Source organism: Polypterus senegalus, chromosome 16 (genome assembly GCF_016835505.1).
Source record: "Polypterus senegalus isolate Bchr_013 chromosome 16, ASM1683550v1, whole genome shotgun sequence".
Lineage (NCBI taxonomy): Eukaryota > Metazoa > Chordata > Cladistia > Polypteriformes > Polypteridae > Polypterus > Polypterus senegalus.
In genome coordinates, this window is record NC_053169.1 from 103363463 (window position 1) to 103389962 (window position 26500).

The window sequence follows — 26500 nt, forward strand, 5'->3', positions numbered from 1 at the left end:
CTCCCTCGGCCGTTAGAAATGCGTGGAAGAGAAACATTGTCTTAGAGTCTGCGCCATAAGGGGCGCCTCAATCAGAATGGAAGATACGCCCCGAGGGTCTGCCTGCCCGTTTTCCCAGCACTGTCCCTTTGCTAGTCGTGTGGTAAGTAAACCTGACGCCACTTTAAGATCTTATTGCTTTTACCCATACATTCTGAATTCTCTGCTCTTTTCATTTGATATAAATTGTCTACCAATGCATCAGGTTTCTGTTTTTATTCACATTTCATGGTTTTGATCAAATTGAATTTGCTGTTCGAATGCAGAAGTGGAGTCTGCAGGCTTTAGGCCACCGTAACTGAATGCCACCACTGAATAACGGTGAAAGTGCGCATCACGTTCACATCGAGACCTGCGGTGGGGCCGCTTTTACGTTAATGAGGTTTCTTCCATATTTTAAAAACGACGTTTCTGTTGTATTCACGTGTTTAGTCTTAGACTGCTCTACAAACAATACATAAAGAAAGGAACATTGTGCTGCCTGCCAGCTGAACACGTCTGCTTACCATAATAAAATCTTAGCCTCATTTGTTTATTTCTTCTTCACTCTGCAAAGAAAATGTAGCAGAAAGTGCAATATTGGCATTTTCAAGGTGGGTTTCGACAAAAGTCGTCACAAAGTGAGTCCATGCTGGGACTTTCAGATGAGTTCAATAAGAACACATTTGGAATCTTGTTCACACAAATGTTAGGAAGTTTTCATCCACACAGAGAAGCACAGACACAAGGAATACGTAACCACGGAGAGTCATAGACGGTAGGACTGTAGGGACCTTCACATATCGACTTCATTATTTCACAGAATGGTGAGCTGTGTTGGGCGAAAAGGCCTGTTCTTGTTAATGCGTAGAAGGAATTCACTGGTTTGTGTTTATCCACGATAAGGCGGTGAAGACCATGAGATAAATGGAGTTGATTGCATTTATGGTCAGCCATCAAATACTTGTCCAGACGAGTCCTCTGCAGAAGATGTTTTCTGTATTGCCTGCTCCGATTTTGAGCTGTCAGAAGAAAGTGACAAAAATACAATCGGCCGTGCCACGCATACCACCAGCAGTATGATTTAGCAGTCCATGCAGTTGGCTGCTTTGAATGGCATCATCACCTGCTTCCAGATTACAGCGTTAGGATAATTGTAATGGGCAGCATGATGGTTGAGCAGGAGTAACAGTGGATGAAAACCAACCAGAGTACAAGAAAAGAGGAAGAAGCACCAAAGAGCCGAGGCAGACTACGATAAAGAAGAGAGTCTGGGTGATGGTTTGGCATAAATTCAACTCGATTTACTTAATCTATGCACAAAAATAACATCCAGAATGTTTAATTTGTTTGCTATCACTTAAAGCTGTTAAAGTTCAACACGTTTCCATTTTCAGAAGGTTACGTGTTCCAGTCTGCTGTCAGAGAAACTGTGACGTCTACAAGTTAGTGTCGGTGAACATCGTGTGCTCCTTCCTCACGGTGCTGAAACCTTTGATGGAATCGATGAAGTCTTCATCTTCAAAAAGCTGAAAAGTAAGAGTAAGGAGAAATTTGAAGTCCTAATTGTACTAATCGTGTCATTCAAGAAAAAGAATGCAAAATTCGGAATAATAAGCACGTTCTAACACTGGCCACTGTGGGACGTTCTTGTGATTGGAAGCTGGTGGCATATGAATGGTACCTGAAATGATAGAGCAGCTCTGTCGGTTGTGTCAAGCACTGGGTCACTCGCACGAACTTAGAAGTTGTTCACAGGAGGCACGTGCAGTGAATCGACTAGCTGCAAATGTCCACTTTTGAGCGACGAGCCAACCTCAGTGGCTGATGATCGTCTGTTATAATGAGAAGCTACTAGAGATGTGACCAAAACTCAGCCATGGTCCTAATCTTCATGGGCTACTAGCGGTTTGGGATTTCTCTTAAATAGTGACGTGCACGTCTGCTGACAAGACCTCAGCATGGCATACTGGTATGTGGAGATGGGCAGCAGTGCTTATCACAACTTCCAAATGTTTTTCATTCACACTTAATTGGACAGTCAATGGTAATCAGACTCTGGTTTGTTTAAATGTGAAGCAGCAGGGTTGATGCCTGCACCGCCATGGAACCTCTTATGGGTTTATATTCTTTGTAAACGTTCACGTACAGTGCAACCTACTAAACTTGACCAAAGTTGCACCATCACTATTATTAAAACAATTTCACGTTTCTGTTGAAAAAATTCAAAGCAAACCCTCATTTTCTAACTTACCTTGGCGCTGTGGTTCTGCCCAATGTTGTCCCACACAGAGTCTTCGATGAGAGACTTCTTGTCATGGATGAGCTCACTGACACTACGATGAAGGGAACTCTGTGAGTAGACGCGGCTTAGCTGGCTTTCACTTGGCACATGAATAACTGACATGCGTCGATCCCCGCTGTTACCGCCATGGCGTCTGGCCGCAGCAGACTTGGGGTCCGTCAATCCCTAGAGAGAGCAGAGGCTTTGTCAGACCTCGTTACTCTATGGAGATGGCAGGGTAGCGTTTCTGGCCTGCCGGGAATGGTTTTGTTATCGATCATCTAGCATCGATATTCAGAAATGGGAATAAAGTCAGTAGAAAATAAACAACTGAAGATAAAAGAGCACACCGGACACCAAGCACGCGTCCACACCCGTTAAATTATTGTAAAGCATTGTCACTTTGGCCTCTCACCTCGGCCCACAGGGGCTTCTTTTGAGAGGTGGAATGTTAAAGGATAAAAAGGCAAAGAAAAGCTGAAAACACCACAGTCAGCAACAGGAGCAGAACATCCAGTCCTGAAGTTTAGTCATCATGCTGGTCACCCTGAAAGCAAAGCCCCCAAGTTTTGGGGATGGAGTGTCTTCATAAGGGACAGGAGTTTAGATGGAGCAGCCTCATTGGTGGAAGTAGAAAAAAAAGAAAGAGAAATGGAGGATTGGCTTTGAGGGTGACCTGATTAACAAAGGGTTAGCGCGCACACACACACACACACACACACACACACGGTACCTCCAGGTGTAGTGTAAAGCTTTTAAGGGTTACACTACTCGAAGATGCTGATATTTCCGGAACAGAGTCAAACTAAAAAATAAAAAGTGTGAAGTTAACAAACAGGTGGAACACCAAGTCTGAACCTACAGACGAGCCGCTCGTAGCTCTGGTCACCAGGCGCAGTTAAAGGTCCACCCAGCCATTTCCTGATCCCCTTTCTTTATAATAAGAAGGTGTGGCGATTAAACCAGTGTTACTGCATCCCAGAAACGATTGTCTATTCTGCAAAATACCCTCATAAATTTAGATTTGTGTTCAAAGTGGAAAACGCTGCTGCTGTTTGGTTCTGTTGAATTTCACAAACCGTTAGCTCATGTCGTGTTGGATTTGGAAGGAACCTGCAGGACTGCGGTAATCGCACACCTCTCGTGATTTCACGTCCCCTACGATGAGCCCCCTTCTGTCTGTCTTTTCTGGTTGGTTGTGTTGTGCCGTTTTTATTCCTTTCTGTTTTGTTCACGTTCTTTGTTTTCTGTTCGTGTGTCTGTCACTTTGAATGTGTTTGTTTTTTTGTATCTCAATGTGTTTTTCCACATTTTGGTTTTGTTGGGTTTATTGATCTGATTTTTGCGCATGCAACATCTTTTTGTTTTCTACATATTGCACTTCAGGGTTCAGGGGATTCATGGTAGGTTTGCTGACGATGGGTGGGACACAAATTGTGTTAGGCTGGCCTCACACCACAGCGTCACACACGACTTCGAGCTTAGCACTTTCCACATTTAATGGCTCAATCTCATTGCTGCCAAGGACGTGAAGGTACGTGACTGGGAACGGCACGATTCCTTCACAAGTTTTTGTCAGGTTCGAAATCTTGCAGGGTCACCTGATTTGGGCAGCCAATCAATAGGCAGCATGTATAGGTTTATACCTTTGGTTTCAATTGACGTATGGGGCTTTACTTGCTGTCCCCTAGGGTATAATGTCAGGCAGTGCCACTCACAATGTCATTCAAGTTCCCCTTCGTGGGCTCCAGGATGCACACTGTGATGGCCCTTAGTCTCCATGATTTGCTGCTTCTACCCCACCGCAACAGCACTAAAGCCGACAGAGATCCTCATGAATCACGCAGGCAACTGGACGAGATCAGCTCGGGATGATCCCGTGGCGAATGTGCACTGCAGCCAACCCCTTGGTTTTAATTGCCAACAGCGTTTTTTGTTATTTCTTCAAATTGTATTGACTTTATTTTCTCTCACTCACCATGCCAGTGTCACTTGGTGGGTAAACGCTGATTGCGGGTGCTCTTTTCTGAAGTGGCACCAAGGGTGGCCTCTCTCTTACAAAGGGAGCTTTACTCAGAACTTTCTGTAGCAGCAGGGCAATGAAGATGGCGAGCAGAATGAGTCCCAGGACGGCCATCAGGATGATGAACCAAAGCTCCGTGTAGAACTTCGTTTTCACCCCTTGCATGCCAGTCTTCCCTCCAGGTGACGATTCCACAGGACCTGCGTGACACATAGCATTAGGACTAATGTTTGATGCCATCTTCTGGTGTGTGTGTGTATGCACAAGTACTCACATGCACACCTGTCAGGAATCAAAAGCTCACATTCTCACACTAATTTAATTTAATTTAATTTAATCGTACTCTGGGATTTGAAGCATATTTTTGTTGAGGTGCCCTGGCGTTTCCTCCCGCTGGCCTGGCATCAGTGGGTTCTGTGATCGACTGGCTCCCCATCCAGGGTCAGTTTCTACCTTATCCCTGATGCTGCCAGGCCAGGCTATGGCCTCTGTCACCCATTTTTGAGAGTGTCACTTTATGTAGCATGAAGGCCTGAACTAGTCCTCCATTTTATGAAGGGCCACAGCCCACCCAGACAGCACACGCAGGATTGAACGGCACATCTCAGCCAATCATATGGTGACATCTTAGAATCCCCATGTCTTTTGTGATAGGCAGGAAACCCGAGTACCCTGACAAGAGCCCACCTTGCACAGACCAACCACAGACCAGGACCACCCTGGGTTTCAAATGCAGGACTGTGGAGCTTTGAGGTGGCAGTGCTAATCACTGCAGCTTTAACGTTTAAATATGCGTATTATTATTTTTTCTTTTTTTAATAAAATCTTCCAGCCTAAGCATAATTTCTCAGTCTGGCCAGTTTATTAGGTACCCCCTGCCAGCCAACTGGGGGTCACCTCCCTGGATGAATCGACGTTGGTCGAGCGTGTAACACTTCACGCCATCTCGGGTGTGCTGTCATTAGCTGAGGTAGACCCATCCAATAGCATCAGGGTGCCCAAACACCCCGTGTCCACCTGTTTAAATTATCCAGACTCGGCACTGAGCGCAGCAAGTCGTCGACCTACCGATTCCAGTTGCCGCGTTGTATTTGATCACCGGGGTGCTGACTTTTCCAGTGTCTGTGATGCATGTCACTTGGAACTTCAGTGCTGCCAAGAGAAGAAAAGAGCAATGAGGCTTCAGGATGTCCCGAGTCCTGTCCTGGGTCTTCACTGGACACTCGCCGAGTGAGTATTAAAAAGTGAATGCCTTTCCTTTTCATGCTGTGAGGCCTGGTGCTGTGGAGCTTGAAGCCCATATTAATATTAATGGAGCTGGGGTGGCCTACATGGGCCTAGAGGAGCTCCGGTAACACGACTATCAGCTTTCCTGTAACAAAGCACCACCATCACGGCAGATGAGTGTCCCCCTAACTAGAGCAATGAGCACCACGGGTGACTATCTGAAGTACCGAATGGATAATGGACTTGTCACACAATGGGGCAGGCTACTCGCCGCTTGGCACGCTCACTTTTGTCCGAAGTTCTCGGCAGGTGAAGGCTGCTGCGCAGGCCGCTGTACAGCCAGACGGCATTCTCGGTCAGAATGTACTCCTTCAGCTCCCCGTTGAGGACAAAGGAGTGACTCCAGTCCAGGTAGATGGTGGTCAGGTTACTGATGACGCTGAAAGGCGCTCGGTACTGCGGTGCTGCAAAGAGAAGGACATGTTAGCTGATATGACTTTTACAGCCATTAGCATTTCATTATCAAGAACCCGGGACTCGTTTGAGGGCTGCTGTTTCACACTGACAGGGAGTTTGAGCAGCACAGCCAAGTGGAGACGACTTTGGCCTGTAGTGCAAAAAAAAAAAAGGCCGGTTCAGTCTCCGCAGATGACACCCTAGCTGACCAGGATTAAGTCCCTTCACCTACCTGAACTTTCTGTTTGGGATTTGGAAAATTCAGTGCCACCCATGACCATGACTTGGACGGAGTGGGCCTGAGGATGTTAACGTTCAAGATGGGCGCAAAGAGCAGAGTGATCCACAGTAAGACGTAAAGAAATGTAACTGTGACCCATGTGTTGAGGCATCGGCTTTCAACTTACATCCCAAAAGGCCTGTTGGTTAAGTGAACTGCAGAGTCCACACAGAAGCAATCTGGCCATGTCAGCCTGTGGTGGACTGGCACCTGGCATGGTCTCCTGAGCCATGGAGCTCCCGTCCCACCAAACTGGAATAAGCACTTCAGATAAAGGAGAGATGGACTGGATGAAGTAATTACATCAAGGTGAAAGACTACAATGAGAAACCTGCACATCAAAAAGGATCTCCTCGGAAGTGCTGAGGCAGACCACCACAGAGGTCCCAGTGTGTGTCCATGGTAGATATGGGAGATGTAAAGTGAAGCAGACATCAGAATAAATAGATAGAGATTTATACACACACAGGGACAGAGTATATATGCTTTATGAGATAAATGAAGTACGTCCCGCAGCCCTTCATCTCCTGATTTTATACAGTATGTACTGGAAGTCAGGACTTGTAGTGAAAAATCCTCACTGGCTGAAAACTGTGAAAGACACCTAGTGCTTAATTACTTCTTTTACAGTGACATATTTATCAATAAAATGACAGCAAAGCAATATTACTGTAGTCATAAAACACAACTCCGAGTTTGTATATGCAGTGTGTCGACCTTAGGCGTCATCATCCGGCACTGAGTACGTTTACTGTACAATCCACACACAAAACCAGAAGAAGGCGAGTAACCCGCTATGGCAGAAACCTTCTTCTTCTTCGTGTTTTACTTTTGGCTGGATTTTTAAAAACCTCCTTTTTATACACCCAACCCGTGTCCACTTCTGGATTTCTCCAACGTTCTTAAACTGCACAAAAACGAGCCAAACGTCCTCATCAGCCACCGTAAATCTGAAAACAAGCGTGGAGCCTGTGACTGTTTATCTGTGCTTTATAAATGGACTGAGTCTTTCATCCATCGTGAACTAAATCACATTCATCACCTTTAAACACCCCCAACCTGAGCCCCCAAAGATTCAAAGTATGGACACTGAGATCTGTGTCACCTGATCACGCCGTTTCAACGCATTTGGAACAAGGAGCTGGATAAAGACTAGGCTCTCACTTTCTTAATATGTCTCTGTGACTGGATTGCACGCGGCACACTCTTGTCTGCTTGGCAATGCCATTGAGCCCTGCAAAGGAGTGGCGTGCCATGACACCATGTGCTGTTGGGCTAAGAATAACATTTTACTTCAGTAAAATGAAGAATTGCATTTGGTTACTCGTCACTTTAAAAAGTAATGGGACTATGTAATGTGTGTTACCCCAACACGGCACCTAAAACTGTGCTGCTGAGCTTAACTATCTTCGTTCAACTCTTCAACAAACATAAAAGTAACGGCTCCCAAAATATTTCTACCAGCAGAAGGAATAACGGCATCGCCCGAGGCTTTGCTTGAAGACGTTAAGCTTGTGGACGCTTGCACCGCTTTCTCATCATGGTTGCTGGAAGTGTGTGTGAAGCAAAGACCTGGGCAGGCAGCGAAATCCTAAGAGTAACCCGGTTAAGGGTTTACATGGCCACATACTTGGGTTACTCGCTGGAAATCTACAGTTTCTCTAATCTAATTTCATTTCAGAAGCCATGTTTCTGTGAATAACCGGGTAATTTAAAATGCACCTAAACAAACTCAAAAGTGAACATGAAATTTGAATTGAAATTAGAATAATATTGAAACACGATTGAAGGGGGTCAATAAATAAATAATGATAACAATGTCTACGCCCGTTTCCACGCTCACTAAACTAAAAAATAAAGCTGCGCACATTTTCACGGCATACGCACTTTTCTGCTTGGTTTTGTTAACGGGTGGCATCCACCGTCCAAGCAGTGCCACATGTCTGTGTTGTTTCCCTTCTTTTTCAGATTCGCATCCATGACGTGGGATTTATCAGATACACCGAAATGAATTGCATATCATTTACAAATTTAATTCACTTGATTGTAAATATTCTGTAACAATATAATGGTGCACAGAATGACCAAACTACTCCAACTACCAGAGCTGCTTTAGCGTTGTTAGAAGACATCACCAATGGAAGAATTAGAAGAGAGTGCCTCGTATTTATAGATGAGGATGATAACTGGCTTCTGAGTCGATTTTCGATTTCCAAGAGCTCTCCTCTTGGCACCGTGTGCTGAACTGGCGCCGGCTTCACAAGGGCAGACTTTGAGAAATTAGGCTCTACATTCTCCTTTGCCAGTTCTGTCCACTTTCGGGTTTTTAGCCACAAGAGCTTTTCAACGTGAACTCACTGACCGATCGAGTATTTCTCAGTCATCACTGAGATGCCCCATGCCAGCTGTATAACAACAACAACAACAACAACATTTATTTATATAGCACATTTTCATACAAACAGTAGCTCAAAGTGCTTTACATATTAAAGAATAGAAAAATGAAAGACATAATTATAAAAAAATAAATCAACATTAACATCGAATAAGAGTAAGGTTCAATGGCCAGGGGACAGAAAAACAAAAACTCCAGACGGCTGGAGAAAAAATAAAATCTGTAGGGATTCCAGACCATGATACCGCCCAGTCCCCTCTGGGCATAGGATGGTGCTGTCTGCTTGTCATCCAGATGTATAAGATTTCCTTATACTGTGGTTGAACTGAGAAACATCAATGCACAATTTGCAGCAATGCCCGGTTTTCCAAATGTAATCGGAGTGGTCAGCTGCACACACATTGCTATTGCAATGATGCTGGACAAGTGACTTCAGCCAGGGGTGAATCACCAAAATAACGAGCTGGCATTGCATGGCTTATAGCAGGAGATCCTATAAAAATGGCAGCTCCACACAGTCGCAGGTGCTTTTTCCAACTAGTGCGTCAAAAGGCAAGCAGTCCTCTTAAAGATAGAGAGTCGCCTCAAAGTAAAGAGCAGAGAATCGATTTGTTGTGGCGCTCGGCGCTGATGCTCCAGTACAAAGGCACCTTCAGAGAATGAATTTGCTTATTTAAATAGAAAGCAACTCCACCCTGTTAATGTGCTGCTCTGGAGTGCACAGAACATACGGTGTGTCGCATTGTGCCAGCATGTAGTGTGCTGCACATATAATCGTGGCTGGCCCATATCTGAAGAGATGCGTTATGATGAAACTGACCCACCAAATGATCAGCCAAATCTGACAATGTTACAACTGCGTTTGAAAGTTAGTAGCAGATGCAGCATTTATTGTTTGATCAATTTGTTTCATTTGTGGTCAACATCGCACAGTGCAGCCCTTCTATTCCTTAGTTCATTGGCCACATCTCTACTGCATCACATCCAGACGTTTGTTCGGTGGTTTCCAAGGCAGAGGTTTGTGCGTAGCCAGCGTCTGAAGATGTGTTGGGCACAGCAGCACCATCACCACGTGGATTTGCATCCTCGGTACGAGGGTCAGGTTTGGTAATATTGTGTGAAACAGATTAAGCAGACGGCGGGCTAAGACTCACTTTTCACAGCGACTTTGACATCTGACCACTTCTTTTTTATTTTGGGATCTGTATGACTTTATAAACTTGGACTTTCGAGTGGATCCGCCACGCTGTATCACTCAGTTAGCTTCCTTTTGTTGCTTAGACCACTGCTTAAGCCAACAATAATACATTTTTCTTTGCCCCCACTTCACATTTACTGAAAGTCTTTTTTTTCCATGTGCTTTTGCCAGTGTTCTTTAACAAAACACTGAACAGCTATTTATATTGATTTGCATATTCAGATATGCAAAATTCTAGGAGGAGTCGGAGTGGAGCTATAGGTGCTTACATGTGCATAAACTTCACGTTCATTGGGATTTATAAATGGGAAGTGTGTCAAACTTGACGTACGCACAGTTTTATCCATTTGAATTTTTTGTACGTGCGCACATTTCCAGTTTTGTCCATACGCCATGTTTTAGCATGAATTCTACTTATGGTGTTATGCATGAGGCCCCTTGTCATCTGTGCTGTATATTATATGATACACAGTAATAATGTTACAACTAGAAAAGGAAGAATTGCATCACCAAGGAACAGAACGGCCTTCTATCTAACAGACCAAGAGGCCGATTGACAGATTTGTACAAACGTCTACAAAGAGGCAGACCAAAGGCCAAATAGACCAAATAAGGTAGCCGAATGAACCAGAAAAGATACCTCCAGAAGATGGACGTAAAGGGCCGAGTCGGGTCGGTGCGGCTGGAATACGGCAAGGCTCTCATCTTTCTTTTGGCCTCTTAATGTGTATCCTCGAGTCCACAGCGTGAAGCAGAACTCGAGAGTGTGTCTTGAAAAATTCTCCACCAATGAGTGAATGATTATTGTATTATTGTTGTGAGCTTTAATAAATCTTTTTTTAATAATAATCTGGCCTGGAGTCTTGCAGTGTTTAAATGAGGAGTTTCACTTGATGGTCCTAGTTTATCACTCGTTACAACTCTATTTCTTCATCTTTTATGTCAAAATTCTTCTAAAACATGGAAAAACAGTCACAAGAGAAACATAAATTATCTGAATGTGTATCGGTCATGATGATCGTGAGTCCAAGGACATTGAGATCTTTGTAAGTAGTTCATGAAATTCCGCTAACAACCAGGCCTGACCTGCTGGGCAGTTAAACAATGGAATCGCAATCTAACTTGTGCCATCTTTGTGCCAATTAAGAGAAACTCTTTAGCTAAACTGACCATGTCCATCTCCTTGTGACACTTACCTTCCTTCATTGTGGTAAAGTTGATCCATTGAGATCCTTTAATTTCCGGCTGAGTTGTGACTGATAACTTGGATGCTGTAAGTTGTATATGGCTGAAGGCCAGTAGAATTAAAAGTCAGTGCTTTTCCAAAATGTTTCACTTCTGGAGATCCAGGAGTACAGCGCTCAGGAAAGTCTGGATGCTGTGGATCACAAGCTCACACCTTAAAGAACAAGAGATGCATGCGTTAACAAATGGGGACCAAAGGACGTCCACACTTCAGAGGCCTCAACATACCGATACAGGAACGCTGGACAAGAAACAGCAAAGACCCTATGAACGTAACAAATTTGTCAAATGAGTTCCAAAAAGTTTCAATAATGTCCACTAGAGGGAGATATCACCATCAAACCCCGGCTAGGTTTGAGGTCAACCACCAAATCTTTATAAAATATAAAGGCAGCTCCGTAAAGCTCACAAGACAAAAAGGAGTTGCCAGCAAAGGGCAATCCAACGCGACCCAAACCCAAATATTCTTTGAAAGTCGGTGTCAGAATTCCTGGCCAAGTTGTGGCTTTTTCTGTTTTGTTTGCTTTTCATTCACTGCTGTAGTGCTGGGCTTTCGCGGCTCTTTATTTCTGGACGAGTCCAAAGTCCAGATGGAGAGTAGAACACGCTGGCATCGTTTATAGTGGAGCTAGGATGAAGTCACGTGTCACATCACTGTCCACCTACAGTATGTGACTAACAATGGGCAGAACTGTGGACAACAGTATGGCGCCCACTAATGTAGATAATTCACATAATAGAGTCGTCTGTCACACAAACCTCAAAATGTAACGTACTGTTGATGTAATAGAAAATAACAACAGCAAAAAAGTCAGAGTCAAAAAAATATCAAGGCAAACATTAAATTGACAATTAAAACAACACACATCAGTGTACCCCCTACTGGGGTCTTGAAAGAGGCACACAAAGCCTGACCCTTCCAGACTGCCGTGGCGAGCTCGGCCTGGGCGGCTGCTCTGGCTATTGTAATGTGTAATTTTAAAATAAAATGAAACAAAGTCTGCCTAACTAAAATAAATAAAGAAATGCTTTGTCTGACTGAGCGCCTCCTGCTGGTCACACTTTGTAATGCACACTTTATATCAGTGACTGAGATGAGAGTCCCCATCTAAAATCAAATCTATTAAAGACATCGACTTTCACACAATTTCAGTTGAGATTCCAGCGCCAGACGTGTTTGCCGTCCAAGTCTCTTCAAGGCAGCTCAGGCTCACAGTTCAGAGTTTTTAGAAATCAGAACGAATTTGATCTCATACTTGTTTTTTTTTTGTAGTGGTGTGGCACTCCTCAGTATTGCATTCAGTACACTTGGAGGTGTTTGATGGGAGGGCGCAGATGGCAGAGTCACCAGCCTTGTCTCTGGTTCCCTGCAACAGGACAGGAAGGAAGTGCAGATTTCCAATTCTACTCGATACGCTGGGAAAGGTTGAAGGCCGTGAACTGCTTGCTTTGCTGATGTTTCTTCTGACAACTAAAACGATAAAGACAATACATACGAGAGGCCGCATGAAGGACAGGACATCAGGAGTGCCTATACTGCATCCGTACAAGAAATAACCACAATGGCCGACAAGAGCAACCGGCAACCAAAAAGAAACAAAATGAGTAGACTTTAGACCATGGACCACTGACCCAGGCCCACCTATTCTAGTCTGTGCCGTTATATTTTACATAACCTATGGAATGAAAAGTGGCACACTGTTATGTACCAACTTGAGTTTGGATTTTCTTGATATTTTTGTTGCCCTTCATGTTACTGGCCAGGGGTTTGCAGTTGTCCCATCCCTTCGTATGTTTTTGGGACTTTTTTTTTTTTTAATACTGTACTGACCTGCCTTTATGGGTAATTTTGGAGACCTCAACTCATTTTTGACATGTTTGTGACTCCTTCTCACTGCGTATATGTTGTGTGTTGGTCAAACATGCAAATAGGAATTTTGCTGTACTCTGTACCCTTGCCAATAAACCTGAATAAATCATCTTACACGGCATTTCATTTTTTTCTCAGGTAAAACTTTAGATTTTTGAAAGAGCCAGTGTCATTGGTTAGTTAGTTCATCTGCAATACCAAACAGCTCTGAGCTTTACACACTTTCTGTGACCGTGATGATGCAAAATACAAAAGACATGGAAAAAGGCTGATTGGCAGGTATTGATAAGTATCAGGATGTCAGGAGTACCTTAGTTTAAATCGCAGCAATAATAACAAGAAGCCCACAAGTGGATGGATCCATCAACCTTTGGCTTGTAAAAACAAATGGCAGACAAATGATTTATTTTACACAAAAATGCTCTGCAGAACAAAGAAGAGCATAAAAAGCACAGAAGGCCAGTGGCAAACAAACCCCAATACTCAAATCCAGAGGGCTGAAAAGCAAAGCGAGAGATCACAAATCCAGTAAAGCAAAACAACAGCAATAATCATCATCATAAGGACTCATCAAGGCCAGCACATACAATGAACCGCAAGGGACTGTGGGTTTCCTGAGCCTTTTTGTAGGCCAGTCCCTCATGGTGATTGACAAGTGGACCCACCTCTTGAGATACCACCCAACAAAACACATGGAAAATCGTACAAGATACATAGACACCCAGAAACGAAATGATCAACCATACTGACAAAAACTGCAGTTGTATAAATAATAATATTAACACAAACAAAACAATCAAAAGTGAACAAAAAGGATATAAAAGAAAAGAATCTGAACCTCAACCAGTGGAGGAACCCCGGCTGAAACACAACACCAAGATCAACGGGGAGCAAAACAGATACAGTTTCATGAAATTGCCCCTAAATTTGGTTTGTAATTCTGAAACTGAAGATCCACTACAATTATTATTTTGTAAATTTGTTTTGCCGTGTAACGTAACGAATACTGGAGATGATCTGCAGCTGAACCCTCCGTCTCCTTCCTCAGTCGACCTGATCTTCTCGTCTCCTCTGCCTCGGGCACGGCCTGTCTGCACATTCACACTTATGGCTGCTCCTCACACCACTCACTTGGGCTCGCTTTCTCAGCTCCGTAAGCCCACCCAGGCCAGGGTCCCTCATTGGCAGACCAACTTATTCTAACTGCTCCTCTGATGTGCTTACAGGGGTGACGCCATTCCGGCACACTTTGCACCAGAGTAGATCTTGCCAGGCTTTTGTATTTGGAGTTAAGGTTGCCGATGAGATGAAAAGATGTGCTTATGGCACGGATTTTACTTCTGGTGAACACCATATTTTTATAGTTTATTATAGTTAGGACTACGCACGCGTCAAACTCAAGGACATGAAACCCAAAGGAAAACCTCACAAATTCACTCGCTCAATCCTTAAAAGAATCCAGAAATCTGGAGGGTAACCTTCAGCATCGTGCAGGTATAAATACTGTCACATATGGGACATCACTTAGTAGCGAAGGACGTGCAAAATGGCATCATGGAAGAAACGCTAAAGAACAGATAAACTCCCAGAACAGAGGGTAGTGCCCATGGACAACCTAATTACTGCCTTTCTTTCAAGTCTCGGCTGCATTATTAAAGGGGTCCGTGAGCAGCTACTCGACTGATCACACACTTTTAAACAAGCAAAGTCAGCCCTCAGACGACCAGCTCTACTCCCTTCTCAGCAGCGTCCTGCGTATTTGGTCATTTTCTTAGGAGGCGCCCGCCATGCGCAGGCCAGAGTTAAAATGCACTCACCTTTCAGGGCCGGGTCCCTTCTCTGGGAGCTGAAGAGCTTGTCAGGTCGGCTTCTCTTGCCTTTTGTTTTGATTCTTGTGTCACGTAAAGATGGCGGACCCCTGTAATCTCTTGGGGTGGCTGTGGACGTCATGAAAGGCAGCAACAGAAGATGGTGGTCTCGCTCCTGTTCCTGCTCCCAGCTGTCGATTTCAGCACCTCCATGGCATTTCTTACTCCATATTTGACTCGCACAGTGAACGCCTTCGACGGGGTCTGCCTTGGGCTGCCATCAGCTGCATTAAACAGATCGGCTGTGTTGGAGCCGGTGTCGGATGACTTGCCGCTGAATAATTTACGCCTATTGTCCAGAACAAAGAGAGCACGCAGGCCGAGGGGAGACGGACACAGAATCCTATCCCTGTTCACTTTGATGAAGCCCTGATCCTCTAATGCTTGCCCATATTTCCAAATTTTAGGTTCTGCTGGAAAATAAAATAGAAACTGTTGGAAACAGGATAACAAGGGAAACAAGAAGGTACAGGAGGGGATTGAATTAGCATCTGGGTGGCCCAGTGGTCCGCACTGCTGGCTCCAGATCCAGCGTCTGGGGTTTGAATGTGGAGCCCCAACGCCATCTGGGTGAAGTTGGCGTGTTCTCCATGTCAGGAGACCCAAAGTAGAAGTCGACAGAGACGAGCAGAGGTGCTCACGGTGCTCCAGATGCCGTCCATCAGCGAGTGCAGACGTCTGGAGTCACAGAGTTCCAGCTGCAGTGCCCCACCGTGTCTGGCGTCAAGCAATGGCGGTGTCTCAAATGTCCAAACACTGTTTATGGCTTAAGGAGATACAACAAACCAAGCCACGTCTAACTCGAAGCTTCACTGTCACTTTCTAGAAGCTTCTGCAAAACAGACAACCTTCTTGGCCCAAGAAAACAAAGGCAAGCAATGTGTGCGTCACTAGTGGTCCCAATGATACGTAGAACATAAACAACACTCTGGATATTGTGTGCTGTTTTATGAAGAATAATAAGTGACTGGCACAATGGTGGTAATCGTCACCGCTGCTCCACATCCCCACAGATTCCAAATCAGCTTCGTGTGAGGGCTTTATTAGTGTGTGAGGCAGTCAATCACTTAATAAAACACAAATGTTATTTCTACATCTAATTTATTTTAGCACTTTGAAAAATTCTAAAAGAACTTCAACCAATTCTAAACAACGACCAAACACTGAAAAAGGGATTTCCTGAACCTCCCCTCCTGGCACACAGACCACCACCAAACCTTCAGCCACTAATTATCTGAAGCACCCTAAGTGAACCAACAGAAGATGGCACATCTCCCTGCCTACAGAAAAGATGTCAAACGTGTGCCCACATTTATAATACAGTTATACCACACGGCCGACTAGAACATCACATAAAGGGGTCATTTTCCTGCCGATCATCTAATGTGGCCTCCCTAATTCTCTGCATGAAATGTCCTGACATTGCACTCTATGTGGGAGAAACTGGACAAACACTCCGCCAGGGAATGAATTTCCACAGGTGACACATTAAACGTGGCGACACAGATGTTCCTGTCACAGCCCACTTCAGTAGCCATGGACACTGTGAGAGGGACTTTAAAGTCACAGGGCTTATGGGCAACTTCAGAACACAGCAAGAGAGAAAAGAACGGCAAGTGAAACTCGTGTGAAATTGTAACACATTACGACATGGCTTGAATAAAGACAAGAGTTTTATGGCCAAATATGAGGATCTCTCAGACTGACAGACAACCTGACTACAGGCCCACATTGGATTGAAAATCTCATCAGAAACTTCTAAAGACTTTGTTGGACAGTCATCTTATTCAAAGCTCTTGACCAGACGTTGTTCTTCTGTCTTGTTAAATGAACCCTAGCCTGAACGAGTCTATTCATTCTTTTTCTTTTAAGATTTCTCACTTAAAGATTTCCCGATGTTGTTTCTTGTCCTAGTGTGTATATAAACTCAGGGAACTCCAGTTTCTGTATTCCATCGAGCCTGAAGAAGGGGCCTGAGTTGCCTTGAAAGTTTGCATATTGTCATCTTTCAGTTTGCCAATAACTTCTCGACTTCTCACTACATGTTAGGAGGGAAGTGAAGACAGAACACAAAGAAGGAGTCCATTTTGGACACGTGCAAATACAAGATAAGGGACAGGCGATGCTTTGATCAAAGTCCTGTGGTCAGCAGTACAGAGTGCAGTGACGGACAGCAGGTGGCGCTCACAGTTGTTTGTGTCCCCATGAGCTGTAGAGCACTCTGTGAAGGCTTCTTCGTGCCTGGTAGATGCCATTGTGGGCCGTTACTGCTAGTAACAGAGATTGACCCGTGGTGGTGCGAATGGAAAGGGTCACAGAGAAATGGGGATGACTGGGACAGAAAATGTTAACTGAAGCCAAAGTCAGAACCAGAGATCAGTCCAGTTTCTCAACATAATTCCATAAACCTTTCTTCCTATTCAGCTTCCTAACCCGTAGCCCTGAATCTCGTTACACAATGGATGTCACTCTTATGAGACCCGTGACCACAGGCTTGGCTTGTCTGACATTTCAAACACCTCACTCATCACAGCAGTCCTGGACACTGGTTCAAGATCCTTAACACTACACCCCCTCACTCCTCTCTAACCAGTCACCATGATTTGACGTGCCAGGCTTCAGTAACTTATTGTCACAATGTCTACAAGATGGCCAAGAAAGGACTGAGCAGACTGAGCAGACGCCATCATGTATGTGCCATAATGGTGAGCAAATCCCCGATACAAGCTGATTACAACATTGGGCTTTGATGGAAGACTCATGCTGACTTGTGTCGAGGTAGCCTGGATTTCAGTAGAGGTGAGAATTCCAATACCTTTTGGTGGGGTGCTGCTCCAGTTTGGGTCCAACGCCAAATACTTGGCCACATCCCGGCAGAATTCATGGACCACACCTGCGAGAAAAACACATGAAGAGCAGAAAGAAGGCATCCCTGCAGCAATTAAGGTTAAGGTTAGAGGAGACAGACCAGGCTCTCCAAGGTTCTCCGCAACACACAGGAGGACGAGTGGGTAGCTGGAAGACACAATCCATCCAAAATCACTTCCACCATCTACTTCCCTGCCGGCAGTGAGAATTTCCATCTTTTTCCTCATTTGGGGTCAATGAACTCTACTTTTAAGTTAAAGAATCTTCATTTTTTGCCCAAAATATCAGTTCTGCACTACTTGGAGGTGGGTGTAATAGCGGGAAGGGTTAGGGCTTCAGTTAGAAGAGTCTGTGGGTAATGGTGGGCTTTTCTGTTTCTTAAAAAAACATAAACTTGGAAAAAGAAAGGATCATATGACAGGAGACCAGGACCCCCAGTATGGTCTGAGATTTTTCAGGTAAGGAAGACAGAAGTTTTGAGATAAAGCAGTTCTACTCAGTAGTCATGGGGCCTCGATAAATCTCTGAAATGAAGGTTTCAACTATTGACTACTGCCTGATCTATATCACCTTACATTTATCTCTGATAGATAGATAGATAGATAGATAGATAGATAGATAGATAGATAGATAGATAGATAGATAGATAGATAGATAGATAGATAGATAGATAGATAGATAGAGTAGTTGGCAGGATTAGATAGATAGATAGATAGATAGATAGATAGATAGATAGATAGATAGATAGATAGATAGATAGATTAGTTGGCAGGATTAGATAGATAGATAGATAGATAGATAGATAGATAGATAGATAGATAGATAGATAGATAGATAACAACAACAACAATATTTATTTATATAGCGCATTTTTATACAAAAAAATGTAGCTCAAAGTGCTTTACAAAATAAAGAATAGAAAAATAGAAGACACAATAAAAAATAAAAATAAGTCAACATTAATTAACATAGAATAAGTAAGGTCCGATGGCCAGGGTGGACAGAAAAAACAAAAAAAAAACTCCAGATGGCTGGAGAAAAAAAATAAAATCTGCAGGGATTCCAGACCACAAGACCGCCCAGTCCCTTCTGATAGATAGATAGATAGATAGATAGATAGATAGATAGATATGAAAGGCACTATATGATAGATAGATAGATAGATAGATAGATAGATAGATAGATAGATAGATAGATAGATAGATAGATAGATAGATAGATAGATAGATAGATAGATAGACCAGGCACTAAATAATAGATCTATAGTGTCTTTCCTCTCTATTTAAAATACAGACAGCTGCCAGCCTCACGTGGTATAACATTAATGCAAGGAGGATAAGCATTACAAAACCTAAAATCGATTAAGATGAAGTGATTCCGACACAATGCATTGTTCTAAAAATGGAGATTACCTGCTGCTGATTACTCTTGACCTTCATGCTTCGCTCATTGTGTGACTTTTCAAAAACTCCAATTCTATCAGAACTTCCACTGGTAATCACTTAACAGGGATTTGCTGTGCATAATAGACAAACCTCAGCACTTATTAAAGAAGCGTATGAACAAATCTACATGTAAATTAAATTTTGCCTTCATCAAGAAGTAAATGAACACATGGAAGATCAGGTAATCTTATTTATCATAAAGTATTTGTATAATTACACATGAATACCATAAAAGGTTACGCGGGGTCAGGATTTGCATGAGTAAGTAATTTGTCGAATGTCAGGAGCAATAGACAGCAGAGATGGATGTGCAAGCAGAATGGGTTAAATTAGCCTCAACAATAGCCAATTACAGCGTGATCAATCAGAATGATAGATCGAAATGGCAATGGGAGCCGACTCGCGAAGCCATTTGCAGCATGCAGATTCTGCGCTGAACCTTGAGCCTAACTTGCTGCATCCCCTTATGTCAGCAGAAAACCGCAAACCCCAATGAATACACAACATAAGTCATATTTTATGAAGTGAGCTGTTTGCCAGCCAAAGATTTGAGGAGAAGGTGTGTTACTAGAGAAAACAGACACACTGCAGATGGTTCCTCGACTTGGCTGTTTCGTGTAATTTACGACACACTCGCAGACGCGATTGTGTTCAGGAGGAGGCTGTTCAGTCTCCCAAATCAGCAGGTAAAAATACCCCCGTCAGATGATGGCATCCATTTTGAGAGATCACAAGGTATAACTTTAAGAAAATCCCAAGTGTACTTTGAATAAACAGTTAAGACTATTAACGTTACCTTTTGTACGTTTTTGAATTTGCTTGAAAAACGCATTTACAATCACTCCTAATGCCTTCACAGCCGTATTTGGGGCAACGTCAGATGAGATCAAAGTGCGCTAAGACAAATCCGCTGTGATCTCCTACACCATGTCAGTGGCATGAAGACTTGTGAGCCTCAACTCTAAAATCCAACTTGTAAAACTCGGTGGGACAGCAACGCTCGATTACGTCAGACTGGAGGATCAGCTCATTGGTATTTCAGAATCTGATAAGAACTCCTTAACGTAACTCTGAGGTAAATCATTCCAGGCCTGATTTGCTGTTGTGCGCTCCATAAAGTGCCATTTTAGACAGACCTCGAGTGCCGCTTTTCACGCCGTGTCACTCTCAGCTGGGTTATATCCTTTGACGGGACTGTGTTTTGTTATTATGTCGTACTGCAGTCAGCCCACGCTGAAACTGAATCACAAAGGGGCTCCCTCATTAAAGAGTACAGAATGAAAACTGGAGATTTAATGCTAAATAATCTGAGAGATGGTCGTCAGTCTTTATGACTTGCTGTCCTGAAGAAGGTACGAGTGACGATGAGATGGGAGTGCGGAGTGTTTGTTAAAATGTGACGTGCTGCATCTTCCCCACACAAAGACTCCCTCGAAGGCGCACAGTCCTGGGTGTCCCCCACAGGGTGTACTGAAAGTCTCCTCTGCCCAACGCTCGCCATTACCTAGCTGTGGATCCACACACCTCCGGCAGCCTTTCGTCTTTATTGTCACTGGAGATCTGTAGTTCAATACTGAAAAACTTCCAGATAGGAATTCAATGCTTTGTGTCAATGGCACGAATTCCACTGGGGACCAAAGCGCCGTTTGTATTTTTGGGAAAGCATTTGCTTTTGTGTGAATCTTTTTGCTCATTACTAGTCACACTTGTTCCCCGACTCGTTATTTTGGAAAGACGTTCATTCTTGTCTTCAATGCTTTTTCCATCTTGACATGAATAAAATGTGGTGCTCTACCTCAGACCCTGGACCTTTCATGTAGCGTTTTTATTTAAATTTTACACTCCCTCACCTCATTAGAAACACAGTTAATGAGACAAACCCACAACATCACCATCGGACCCGCCTCGCGTGATTATACGTGAAGAGCGAAACAACCTGACGAGTCACCCGCGGTGGGAGATCTGGGGTCTGTGAGTCCACCTTCTATAACTCAGTGGAATGGCAACGTTATCACAGACTGGAGGGTCGGCTCACAAATATTTCAGAATTTGATAAAACCCATTGATGTAACTCAGAAGTAGAACATTCAAGAGGCAGTGCTGCCTGGACTGGAAAAATGGAGGGATTGAGCTGGTAAACATTAAACGCTGTTAATTCCTTTATTTTAAAACCTGGATTGAGACTCTAAAACTCTGGACAGTGATGGATAGCAGGGACCATGGAGGCCATTCCTGGGAGCCCACCTTGGGACATGAGATCCGATTTCTCAGGAAGGCCCCTCAAGCACTCAGCATATGAATATTTGAATGAGACCACCCATAGCTCTTTACGTCACCTCTAAACTAAACACATTTCTCCTAATTAAAGAACGGCTTGTTTAATTTATTTATTAGAGGAGCTTTTGTGAAAGTTTGCCATACGGCCATAATGACTCACAAGGGACTTTGCTATCAGTGTCCAGGGTTTCCGTTTGTTTCTATGAAGTGGATTCTTCAGGTCGTATTCTGTTACAGTTTTAGTGCAGGCCTTCTGGCACCTAACTTCATTCGACTCCATGTTTACACGGGTGGGCGCAAGGGAGTCCCACTTAATAGGAAAATGAGGGTCAGCTGGTTGACATTTGGGCTTTCTCAAATAAAATGGACTGACCAGTACACGGGTTCAAGAGGCCCACCGCACCCCAAGCTGAAGACCGTGTTGGGTTTAGCTTGTGAAACACCACAGCAGGTGCCTTCTCGATGTAACACGACTATGCAATGGCGCTGCTCCTGGTTAGTACACACAATTTAACATAACTTTCTGATCAATGACCACTAAGTTTATAGCGGAGCCCGGCTTCATTCAGAGATGCACTCCTCAATCTTCCTAATGCAAAAATTGCAAAGATCAGCTGAGTTGAAGACTCCTTTCAATGTCAGCTTCCTCATAAAACGTAACTGCAGCTGGAACTGAACATCTTATTGACATTTCTGGAGACACCCACCAGGAGGAAAACCCCCTCAAGTCCTTCTCTGTCAGAATTCCGTTTCATGATGAAGACTGATGCCCCTGAAATCCTGATGTACGCGCTGAAAGTGATGAGATGAATTGTGAAGGAAAACCACATCTGACTTTGTGTGTTTGGGCATCTCCTTGCAGGAACTTAACAACTCCTTTCAGGTTGACAATGGCCGTTGTCAAACACGTCAGCTTCAGGTGTGTTTTATGGGAAAGGAAACACCACTGTTAACTTTTGTTCTTTCTGTTTCCCTAGAGTGGAGGAAGAGAAACTGCTGGAAGACTGTCGAGGTCACTTCCTATCTCCTTACATGAAACCTCCACCAGATGTCAGTGTTCACAATCGGACCACCATTGGGGGATCCTGGAGTGCCGTGCCTCTGGCAGTTTGCTCTCATGCTGTTAATGCTTATCTTTAAGTAGCACCCTGGTGCTTTCTTTTCATTTTGCCCTTCGGTCAACTCAATCAAATGAGGTATCCTCAGGGACCCCAACGCTCATTTTGTTGTTCTTGTTTTTCACGTAATTGATCATTTTGTTGTGGGTTGCTTTCACTTTTCACATTGCTAAAAATTGATCTTTGAAAATGAAAAGAGAGAGGTGAAGTAGTCGAAGCGCTCCATTGCCGGTGAGCGTCTACCAGGCTCGAATAAGGCAACATGCCCATCACAAGCGCTTGAGGGCGCACGACCACTAGTGCCTCCTTTCTGATTTGCTGACCAGAGGAGGAGTCCTGTGACGAGCTTTGACGTCACTCCCGGTTTTCGCCAGGAGGTCCCACCGTTTCCACCCACCCTGGCAGATCCCGTTTCTAATGAGGACGGAGCTCCCGAAGGAGACACTCAAAGTGAAATGAGAAGTGGCTGAGGAGGAGCCTTTAAGGCCTAGATGTTGTGGGACCCTAGACGTGCCGTTACATTCTCTGGATTTCACGCTCGTTATTTTCATTTTTGTTTGTGTTAAACTGGGTATCTGGACAGACCCCCAACTTTTTTACGTTATTCCTCTCCCTTCTACTTTTACATTGGCTAACAAGAAGGTTTACCTATCAATGCATCACTTCCAAAGTTTGTGAAAATGGCCTGTGGACCTGTGGGGTTTAACTTTTATAAAAAAAAAACCTGAAGAACAATCCAGCTTGTGTGTGTCGTGTTGCCCGCTGGATTCCTTTTAACTAAAATGAAGATTTCTCTGAGATTCTGACAGCATTGCCTGTGATAAACCCACAACGATTAAGAAAATCAGAAGGGGGCGCTTGTCTACTAAAGAACAAAGCAGAGACAGGAAATGCAGAGGAGGCCGAGTGCTCAAATCCAATCATCCACAAGAAGAGCAGCCTTCCAGGAAAATAACACCCTGAAGCACAACCATGGCTGATTGTCATAATTTCCCAAAGTGACAGGACGATGCGGAGCCTGGCTTCATTCAGAGACGCACTTTGCCTCAATCTTCCTAATGCAAAAATGTCAAAGTTCAGCTGAGTTGAAGACTCCATTCAATGTCGGCTTCCTCATAAAACGCAAGTGCAGCTGGAACTGAACATTTTATTGAAATTTCTGGAGACACCCACCGGGAGGACAACCCTCTCTAGTCCTTCCCTGTCAGAATTTCGTTTCATGGTGAAGATGGACGCCCCTGAAATCCCGAAGTATGCGTTGAAAGTGATGAGATGATCTGTGAAGGAGTGGAGCAGTGGATGTGCTGCTGGTTCACGGACCCAAGCCAGACGTGATCTGCGTGGAGTTCATGTGTTCCTTGCCTGGTGTTTCTGTGGGGTTTCCTCCTGTTTCCCACCCACCCATCACATAAGGTTATAGTGGCATTCTTTGGGGGTCAAATGCACCCAGATCAGGGCCTTGACTCCCATGGATGGCTAAATTAAGTGGCTGTTTTGAAGGACACATCAGCCTGGTGAGCCCACCTTTTATAAAGTTCACAGTGACCCAGTGTGGCGGAGTACGTCATGTAACATACTGGTGTGCCATCCAAGCAGTGGTGCTGCCTTGTGCCCATTGCTGCTCAGGCCCTGCTTTACAGCGGCCCCATAGGGGACAGAAAATGGACGGCTGTGGTCCTATGACTTCAGCTTGTACACACGGACTGTCATTGATTCCTTTATGTTGACATCTCCATTGTCTTCATTGATCAATGATAGATGATGTCACAAGCAGAGGAGGCTGTGTGAATTCAGATCTTCAAAATCCTCAAAGGCATCGATAAAGTAGATCCACCTGAATTCTTTTAACTTATCGGTAAATCACGTACTCGAGGACACTTGCGGAAATTAAGATGGAAGTGTATGTAGGACTGAGGTCTGGAACCACTTCTTTATGTCAAGTGTTGTGGCCATTGGGAACAAACTACCAAGCCATGGAGCTGAAGCAGGAATCTTGATAACCTTTAAGAAGTTTGTGGATGAGATATTGGGACAGCGATTAGCTAAACGAATGAGTGACAAATGGACTGAACGATCTCCCCTCATTTTATGTTCTTACACTCCTTTGGTGGTCCTTTCTTGGTCCCGAACACACTAAAACATATTTGTGCATCGAGAAAGGACAGAAACTTTAGAGACGCCTTATTCAATAGGGGCCAATAGGGGGAGGCAGCTTAATGGCCGAGGTCTCCAGAACTCTGAACAAATCTAAATCGTATTATGGGATGTCATCTACTGTTGATTTGTTCTGTATTAGTAATATTTCCATTGCACTATTGTATTGTGGATGACTTGTGTCTTGTTCTGTGGATTGTATTGACCCCCTTATTTCTGACACCCACTGCATGCCCAACCTACCTGGTAAGGGGTCTTTGCCTTTCCTGAGGTTTGTTCCATTTTCCCTACTAGTGTTTTTTTTGGGAGTTTTTTCTTGTCTTCTTAAGAGAGTCAATGCTGGGGGGCTGTCAAGAGCCCATTGCAGCACTTCTTGTGTGATTTTGGGCTACACAATAATAAATTGTATTGTATTGTATTATATTGTATTGTATTCAGAAAGGTCCTCCTGAAGCACTCGGCTCAGGACTATGAACGAAACCTTTTATAGCTCCTTACATTTCCTGGCTCCCACCCATAAGCCAGTCTTATGCAGCAACACAACTACTGTGACATTCTGAAGCCCACCTAATCCAGATCAGGGCTACTGGGACCCAAAAGTTAATTGGTTACAAATCAGGAACCAACCCTGGGATGGGGCAGCCATGCCATCGCCGTACTCCTGCAGTATTTACGCTACCTTCTGCTGTTTTTCTGTTCACTGTGCTCAGAGGGGTGCAGTCCTGAGCTCTCGTCCTTCCTGACACACGGACTGAAGAGAAGAGCTGCCCTTCTCAAGCCCTTTCTGTTGGTGTCCGCACTCAGTTCATTTTGGGTGACGGTGCAGACGGTGACTATAAATACAGTATAAAAGCCCTTGGCTGTACTGGTGGTCTCCTAGGCAGGTCACGGCCAACACAATCCCATTTCATCCAGGTGGGACTCCAGCTATTAGACTTCTGGATTTGGTCTAACGTCCTGTCAGTCCACCAGGCATTCACCAATAACAATACAATATGAGGCCAAACCTCATGACCCGGGCTTTGCACTTTGTGATGGTCCTCCTGCCATCCCTCCATGGTCTTTGTCACTTTCTATCCGAACATTAGAATAATTACGAAAGGCACAGGCCATTCCGCCCCAGAAGCTCACCAGGCCTGTCCATGGATCCTCTCCAAACACAGCAGTGAGTCGAGCTGTTATCCCTGCATGCCAAGACAGACAAAGCACTATCACTTTCTCATTATGGGTTACTGAGGGGCAAAAATGGCACACAAATATTCAACGAACACAATAAAGTGTACACAAAGCAAAGGGGTCTGAAGACTTTCTGAGTCGAGTGCATAAAGCCCAGAAGGACCAGCAAGAGGATGTCAGCATCCACGAGTGACAGAAGGTAGCCCACCGGTGTGACTGACTAAGGAGCTTCCATGCTTTGCCAATTGGCAATCAATGAGAGTTCCTTTCTGGATCTCCAATATGGCTAGCTGAGCACATATACAGTATAGAACGCATCACGTCATGTCAGCTTCAGGGTCGCGGCTGATCGGCCAGGAGCCTATCCCAGCTAGCACAGGGCACAAGGCAGGAGCAGACCGTGGGCAGAGCGCCACTCCATTTCACTATAGAGAATAAATCTATACCTAGAAATGGCATTTATTCAACACAGAGAAACAGACATACGTCGCAAAGTGGACAGAAGGATGGACGGGCAGATAACTCAGATGAACTAAATATGCTGGCTGAATGGAGATGCTTTGGTAAGCCAGCATGCGTGTACAAATATTAAAGTCGG

The 26500-nt window shown here is 44.2% G+C and overlaps 1 protein-coding gene across 4 annotated transcripts in view; it reads right to left on the minus strand.

Moving 5' to 3' along the window:
- Positions 1-435: 435 nt before the first annotated feature.
- Positions 436-26500, minus strand: part of ush2a (Usher syndrome 2A (autosomal recessive, mild)) — a 164193-nt gene continuing 138128 nt past the window's right edge. Inside the window, exons 3-10 of one of the 4 annotated variants that reach the window (XM_039738795.1) lie at positions 14814-15274; positions 11078-11280; positions 5840-6016; positions 5394-5477; positions 4281-4525; positions 3036-3107; positions 2273-2488; positions 436-1547 (exon numbers count right to left, since the gene is read on the minus strand). In XM_039738795.1, the coding sequence (XP_039594729.1) occupies positions 1458-1547; positions 2273-2488; positions 3036-3107; positions 4281-4525; positions 5394-5477; positions 5840-6016; positions 11078-11087 (894 nt within the window). In that variant the 5' untranslated portion in view covers positions 11088-11280; positions 14814-15274 and the 3' untranslated portion in view covers positions 436-1457. Of the gene's footprint in view, positions 1548-2272; positions 2489-3035; positions 3108-4280; positions 4526-5393; positions 5478-5839; positions 6017-11077; positions 11281-14813; positions 15278-26500 lie in introns of all 4 variants that reach the window. The other 3 variants (XM_039738794.1, XM_039738796.1, XM_039738797.1) reach the window with 3 other exon arrangements.